Here is an 8,460-nt window from a genome sequence, read left to right as displayed (position 1 = left end):
ATGAAAATCTGTCACTTCAAAATTAATGGCAGACACCCATATGGATGACATAAAGACCATGTTTCATTATTAAATAGGAAAGTGAGTTAAAAATGCACCCACTGGGCTAAGTTTTAAATATAAAACATGAAAGGAAGAAGGCATGCTAATTAGGCTATGACAATTCAGTGCTATATAGTCCAAGGAACTGAACATCATTAAATAAACTATAAATATAACATTCAGACAGGTGTGCAGTGCTCATGTTTTCACAAAAGTCAAAGAAGTGTGGAGTCAGGACCTGAAACTAGTCCACAGTGAACCCACTAGATAGGGAGACTGAGAAACTGGAACCACAGAGAATTAAATCACCAGGAACAAATTCAACATAAAGTTTATTAGGAAGTCAAAAGCTTTTAATCTTTACAACTTGAATATTTGTGCACATGCACAGAGATTCATACTGCAGGCACATGCAAGTTTCAAGGAAGATGTTGCCAACACTACGCTTGAGATAGGCTAATTCCAGGGCATGTTTTTTTGTGTGATACACATTCATTACAATAATAATGTCTGTAAATTTCATAGTTTAAATTAAGCTCACAATTCATAGATTAAACCTGTGCAAAATTATCCTGCCTACACAGAAGTTACCGATATCAATAAATTCATATTACCTCATACAGATATGTGGTCTGATATAACATTTTAAGACAAAAGGAAGCAAAAACAACACATGAAGGCATGACTTTAAAGTGAGGTTCCATATGTGTCTGTTGATATGTCAGCAGTATTGAGTGCCACATTGAGTGAAACATTTGACTTTGTACTGGCCAGGGCATGATGCTGACCACTCACCCCAAACGCCTACATGGCGTATAGTGGGACAAACTTTACTTTACTTTATTTTTACAGTCTACTATATCAAGATGTTCACTACTATGTAAAACTAGTGTTTAGACAGTCTCTGAATCTAGAAGTATTTCTAGAAATCAGTAATATTTTCTTGGGCAGTAGTTTATGATCCTCACACAGGGTTTAAACATTTATAAAAACAATCTGCAGCTTTCACACATATTCCCCATCAACATATACATAGAAACCAGCTATGACTAGTTCAGTGAAAAGTGCTTATATAGTCATGTTTGGGAGAGTATCATAAATTAAAGTGCATTAAAAATTGTACAGGCAGCATTATGTAATAACTCATTTTAGTATTGGTTTTTTTTGTGGGTACATCTGAACATATATGTTACAGGATTGGTTACAATCAAATTTAAATACTGTGAGTACTTGGCACGAGAAAGCCAGAGAACAGCAGAGCTGTTAAAAACAGCAATAAAATAACAGCACTAAGGGACACTGAAATTCGAATTCAAATAAACGAACTTCTACACGCACATCCTTCTTAAAAACAAATGTACAAAAAGTATGCATCACAATTCATTTTATATGATAATAAATTAAAGAAACTGTCTCTACCATTAACATATTCAACACTTATATTAGTTATTAAAATTAACATTACATTTGTTTAAATTCTTAAGTAAACACTGTTTGAGTCTGGATGTTTAATAAAGCATCTCCGTCAAGAACTAAGATTAAAGCATTCCACGAAAAAATAACAATCACAGGTCTTTTGCTATTCTTCAAGCAAGTCTTGGCACATAAAGTGGTAAATTGTTGAGTTGTACATACAATATTATAAAAAAGCCTCTAACTTTTATTTTGCATCTCATAAATTGGCCAAAATTTATATAAAAAACTATGCACAGCATTTTGTTTTAGGAATGAAATGTTGACTTTGTCAATTTAACTATCAAGCATGACTAAGGCTTACTTCTAGGGCAACTGTAGTAATGGTTAAAACTTAGTTCCAACAAATCATCAGAGCACAACATGAAATTCTTGACAGAAAAACTTCTATCAAAATACTGGATGACATCAAATTTTCTCAATGACGGGATGATGATCCCACTAAATAAAGATGCACATACCATTTTTTAAATATATAAATACATCTGTCAAATTATAGAAAGTTTATGGCAATGAGAATCATTATAAGAGTATTGTGCAAGTGAACTGATTTCCAGCATCATCTCAAAGATGAGTATTCTGCAAGTTCTTTACAATCAGAAGCACTTAATACTGACATACACTGCAACAAGTTACAGCAACCATTTCCCAAAAACTCAGGGCAAGGGTTAAAAAACTAATTAAATCAGAAAATTGTATACCACTTAAATAGTCTGACAGGATTTCTAATGCAGCAAAATTAAGAAAGTGTGCCTTTCTGGAGATGCACGACTAGTACAAACACTTATGTCATTGTTGGTTTAATATTATTGCACTGCACACCTCTTTCCAAAATCCATTTTTCTCCATTTCATATTTCTTTGTACTTTAAAAAGCTTTCAGGTAAAATTTTGCACTGGTCTTGATAATGTTTAGAATGTAGCAGTATTATGCAGTACCATGGCCAAACCTTTCATTACAAATTATAACGTACGTTCGCCAGGGTGTGTTCTAGTGTGACTTACACAAGAACAACAAAATTCTGTTTATGCAATATGCCACATACAAGTACGTGGTTAACCACATAAACGAATTATGTAATGGAATGTGTGTTTATGAAATGTGATTTTATCGGTTTTGAAACCAGTCTTGTGGAGAAATGTTGGTAACCACCTACAAGACTACAGAGCATCACAGTCCAGCAGACCACAATCCATATATTCAATGCTGTGAAAACCTCAAATCTACAATGTGCATATAACTTTTTTAATAACCTTAAATTTTTTTGGTGCCTAAATTAAAACTTGGTTTTCATATTTTATTATAATCTTAGATAAATGTGTCCTATTGTAGGCAAAAATATTGCACTAGTTTGCTTTGATGGACAAATTATGTCAAAAGACTAAAAATGTGAAATTTTTATACCACACCATATCCTTACAAATGAATGTTTGAGATGTGTCCAAGACAGTATTAGCCACACTTCAGACATACTGGCACCTACCACCATACATACACATCTCTGATGCAGCATTTTAGTTTAGAAATTCATGTCAGTGTTTAGAATAAATAATGAAGGAGTCAACATAGTATGAAAATAGGTACATTTAGAAGGACTATAAGCTAGAAATGTTATTTTTTCATCGAATATCAGTGACATTGGTCTTGGAACCAAAGATCCGTACGATCTGATCTTCATAGTCATCTATGTTTCTTTTCATTATGTTCATGCATGGTCCCAACAGTCTCTCAAAAGCTTCCACATCAAGGACTGTAACATAAAAATCAGACAGGAATAAGACATGCACAACAGAGATAAAGCAGTGTCCATGTGTACAACAATTCTGTCTGAGAAATACATAAAGTATTTCGAGTTCACTTCTTTCCCACTCCTTCCTTTCAGACAACATAAAGTACTACACTGCACATTCTATGCTCAAATCCTCTTGTACTCACAAGCCAATTTCATGTTTCCAACTGCATATGCCGAAGCTGCCCGAGGCTTGTGGGTCACCAGTGCCAGTTCCCCAAAGTATCCTCCCTTTGAGATACGATTGATCTGAAGAAGAAAAAGAGGTCAGTCCCTCATAGCAGGAACTTCTAAATTACACACAGCTGCTACACCTTCCTACAGCCCAAGCAATAACTTTATCAAACCAAATGAAAATGCAGTGAACAGTGACTACACATTTTCCATATGCAGGTGAAGATAAAAGACGTGTATTAAATATGGTGGTGTATATTACTTGACACAGGTGAAAACATAAGCCTGATAAACATTGTAGGTTAAGTGCATGTAGTCTTCTATGCAGTACAGACATATTTTCACGTAAATGTTAACAGAATTAACAATGCATATGAACAATGATATGGAAACCAATTTTTTTATTATTATTTCTTGAGTTCTTTCTCTAGTCCACTGAAGTTTAATGCTAGTAATGCTTAGTGCTTTAGTGCTAGCATCCACATTAAGTTTCAACATATGTGAGAACTTTTATGTTATTGGCTAATAAGTAGTTTTGTCCCTTGTAACTTTTCTGAAGCATGCAGCATCTACCTCCACTTCTTGACCGTTATCTCCAGTGATTGTAATTTTCACACTTCCTTCTTCCAGAAAGTACATTCCATCAGCTGAATCTCCCTGCTTTATGATCATTTGTCCATCAGAATATTGGCGTGGAACCAGGGCATCTGCAAGGTTCATGCGCTCATATGCCTGGATGATGAAACAAAGTTACTTTCTTTAGCATTCTGTGGCTGAGGGTGTAAAAGTCTCTTACAAAATAACATCCACTGTGCATACATCCATGTGATTCTCCTAGAAATCTTTAACCCTTCTATCTAATGTATTTTTACATTATATTCACTGCATTTTAGAATACAAAAGCAAGACACATGATTGGTTTGTATTTGGTTAGGTTACTATGATCACTTTCTGAATGAGGTATTTGTTACTGGTAACACATACCATTGCGCTGTGATTGCAGGGATGACACTTACGTGAGGAGGAAGGGATATGGCATACTATTTCCACAGTTATTAAAGACTGGATATGATTAGTACTAGGATCTAATTTTTAGAACTTTGGTTCCAAAATAGATCAAATGTCAATGATCTCAAACGTATTCCATGACACATTTCCACAAAACGCTTCTAATGAATTATGGAGAAATAAGATTAACTTTTCTTTAAAGAGCACAGTTTGCAGTATATATGGCACTAGGATTAATTTAAACAAAAATTCAAACTCATCTGCTGTAAAAGGAAATCATGAACTAGTATCAGGTTTTAATCTACTTCAGTTATACCTGAAGGGCCTTCAACATTGGGACACTTTCTAGCAAAGCCTCATACATCTTCCGCTTCTTAAATGCACTTTTGAGGAGTATGCGGCGGAAAGTTTGCCGGTCCATTCCCCACAATGCGCCCTCTGTAGCTGCTTGGATGGTCGCAGCTCGAGGCATGTTGTACAACAGGGCCAGTTCACCAAAACTACCACTGCCATCATATGTATGGACATGTCGGGGTTCACCACCTAGCTCAGTTGTCACGAATGCATTCAAAGTTCCACTGAAAATGAAACTAATATTAGACTCGTTTCAGGAACACTTATCCAATAGTTTCTTCAAAGCCTGTCCCTGGTTCTTTATTCCAATAGGTTTGTACTTCTACTTCACCGGCCTCTAATTCTACCAAAAGGTCCAAGTCTTTACAGTTTTACTTACATGCTTACAGTATTTTCACAAAGAACTTAATGTCTCATACTTTGGTTTAACAACATTAGCCCACATGTTGGCAGGTGTTACTAGTTCACTGTCAAGCTTTTGCAGTTTCGCTTACCGCTCTATGACGTAGAAATTATCTCCATCGTCTCCTTGTTTGATCACATATTCTCCAATTTTTACAGTCTTCTCAAACATTGCATCCAGGACATCTTGCATTTGTTCCTAAACCAAAAACCATAAAGTCTGTAGGAACATTCTACTGTTAACCTCCAGAGAAAATAATAGTAGATCCAAACAGTATGACCAACTCACTTTGTCTAGTGCTCTGAACAGAAGAATGTGCTTCACACTCTCAGCCAGTCTATCCCTTTGCTCATCAGATTTGGGGTAAACCACCTAATGAAATAAAATTTATACTTTTACACTTTAAAGAATGCAGAAAATTGGACTATCTGGCGACAGCTCAATAAAAAAAGATGGTAGCTCAAAAGACAACCTATATTCGTGAAAAAAACAAACAGAAATTTCAACATGAGGAACAGAGAATATGCATCTAATTCTAAACAGCAGATCCTTGAGAAGCTAATACTATGCTCAGGTAGTTATGAAATACCCTGCCTCTCACAGAACCCAAAGGTTCGTTAGTCTTCACAGTAGCTTCAGCCAGATAAACCCAATCCACACCCTCTAACCATCATTTTCCTAAGATTAATTTTAATATTATCCTTTCCATGCTTAGGTCTTCTAAGTGGTCCTTTCCCTTCAGTCTAGGCAACCAGAATTTTATATGCATTTGTCATCTCCCATTCATACTAAATGCACCACCCACCTAATATTTGGTGAAAAGTACTGATTATGTCTGCTTGGATGTTACTGATTACTCTGATTTCATCACTCCTGTGAGCATTCTGTTTTGCTTGAACTAGCTGACCACATACCAAACACTTGGAAGCTCCTACAGCCCTCAAAGTGACTACATCAAACTTCATGATTTACCTTTGTATTTCTAGGCAAACCAATGGTACTGCTACATTCCCCAATACTAACCAATTGACTACCTACTTACTCCAATATCCATAATCAATGCCACCACTAATTTTGAACCAGTCCATGGTCTACAATAAACTTTAGCCATTTTTCAAGAACTCACCTTTGTACCTTCATCATCTTCCTCATCTTCTTCTGGATTATATGTTTCAGCAAATACCGATTTCCGCCGAGATGAAAATCGCGTCACTGGTGGCTCTGTTGAATATACCAAACTTACATGAAATTTTTATTTCTCATACACAATGTGTTTATATGGTTCTGAATTTCTCAAACTAAAGCACTGATCCATTCTTGTGCCTACAAGTGGGGAAAAAAGTCTTTCAACCCTTGCAATAAATTTATTTAGTACTATGAGACTCATTTCTGAACTCTATTCCTATTATTTTTGGTAATAATTCCACAAATGTAAATAAACACGAATGTCACTACTACCTCATCGATATATGAACGTACAAAAAACATAATTTTATTGGAATCTTTATCTGTCAAAGACTAGATATATCTTACCTTCTTCTGTGGATATGACAGATTCCTCTGGAGAATCCACAGTCTCCCCCAATCTCACAAGATTTGCAGCACGATTTTCCTGCAACTTGTGGAAGAAATCTACTGCATATTCCACAACATCGCCAGGTTGTTCTAATAAATAGCTTATTGTGAACTCAAGCAGTACATCCCGCAGCTCGTCGGGAACGGTAATTCTTCCTGTTTCGTGTCGACTCATTTTTTGCACTAGTACCTACCTTCTATTTCACACTACTGTATAGGAACATTCAATAGTGTAATAATCAATTACGAAAATTCTGTCGCAATTTGGTAACACAAAGTTCTGAAGTCGTTCTCTCTGAAAATCAATGCCGATTCCCGACCCCTAATACCCAGTCAGTCGTCTGTCAATTCCTTCTCACTGCACAAGCCGTAATAAAATTTAGAAAACGAGGTATTATCAGTATAAATATAAACGCATTTAAAATTCTACCATTACAGCCTCGTTCTCACAATCCAAAACTGATAAGAAGATACAATATAATACTATTATTACACAATAGTATAAGCAAATTAACAACTTTCCATTAAATCTAAAACCGTCTGCCCGAGATCCAGAGAAGATGGCGGCTAGTCCCGAAATGCCATTCTCCCGGATCGAACTTAACGTAAAATTGTGTACATAAGTAGAATGCGTAAAAGAAGAAACGTGCGTGATCTGTATTTAAGATGAATTCACGATAATATTTTTTTTAAGATGCATACATGTATGATTTAAAAAGAATAATTTCCAAAATAGTTTTGAGCCCACTCTGACAGACGACAGTAGAACTACGTTCTGGAGAATAAATTGGGGAACAAATTGTGTTATGTACGTTGTTTAATTTCATGTTCGTTTACAATACATTATGTTAGAAAATTATACTATTCGGTCGTCTTATGAAAACAAATAACCTTCAAGGCACTATATTTAATTGTAACAATTACAATTGACTGATTCTTCCCACAGTATTGCACATTCCCACTAATGTTGTTTCAAAATGTACACCTATGTACTTTCTGTTTCTTTGGGATGCCAAACCATGTGAACATTTATAATCAAGACATTGCGTCGGAACTTTATGCACATGTATTACGTTGTTGATTGTAGGAAATACCTCATACCCAAAAATATTTTATTTCAGAAATGCCCATTTTAAGCATGTATATGATCATTTGCTATTTTCCAAACTATTAAATGTACCCAGATTAGCTCATCATACCTCAGAAAACATAACAATATATCACTCTTTGTGCTCCACTACAACTTTTCAGTACTAATGGCCAATTGGCTTTACCATGCCAAGGTTGACAATGCATGCAGAATCACCCTAACTTAAGAAAATTCCTTATAATGTAATTTCCCCCACTTGTCATGTCGATTTCAACGTACAAGATTATGAATGCAAAATTAATAAATGTCACTTGCAATGTTAAAACCACATGCTTGACAACGAAGATTCATACTTTATCATAAGACATAAATAAATGCTTCACCAAGTAGTCACCATGTTATTTTTCATTTTCCAAAATCATGACCTCAACAAACGTTACACATTTTTCAAAGCTCCACCATTATTTGATATTAAAGGAAAGGGGGATGGCTACATGAGAGCAAAGCTTGGAGTAAGACTGCCATGGAAACAAGAAAATCATATAACACTTT

At 35.4% G+C, this 8,460-nt stretch overlaps 1 protein-coding gene across 1 annotated transcript; it reads right to left on the bottom strand.

The window, feature by feature from the left end:
- Positions 1–357: 357 nt before the first annotated feature.
- On the bottom strand, positions 358–7,405 carry Pka-R2 (cAMP-dependent protein kinase type II regulatory subunit). The gene is made up of 8 exons (XM_022082877.2): positions 6,777–7,405; positions 6,370–6,464; positions 5,532–5,615; positions 5,335–5,441; positions 4,803–5,064; positions 4,052–4,210; positions 3,451–3,553; positions 358–3,265 (listed from the first exon to the last, which is right to left on the bottom strand). The coding sequence occupies exons 1-8, from the start codon at positions 6,991–6,993 to the stop codon at positions 3,135–3,137; spliced, it is 1,158 nt and encodes a 385-aa protein (XP_021938569.1). The 5' UTR covers positions 6,994–7,405; the 3' UTR covers positions 358–3,134.
- Positions 7,406–8,460: the final 1,055 nt, after the last annotated feature.

Source organism: Zootermopsis nevadensis, unplaced genomic scaffold (assembly GCF_977971745.1).
Source record: "Zootermopsis nevadensis isolate Lab colony 2312 unplaced genomic scaffold, Znev_1.0 Znev_ptg000029l, whole genome shotgun sequence".
Classification (NCBI taxonomy): Eukaryota; Metazoa; Arthropoda; class Insecta; order Blattodea; family Termopsidae; genus Zootermopsis; species Zootermopsis nevadensis.
The sequence above is the reverse complement of the archived record's forward strand: the minus strand, read 5'-3'. Positions and strand labels throughout refer to the sequence as shown.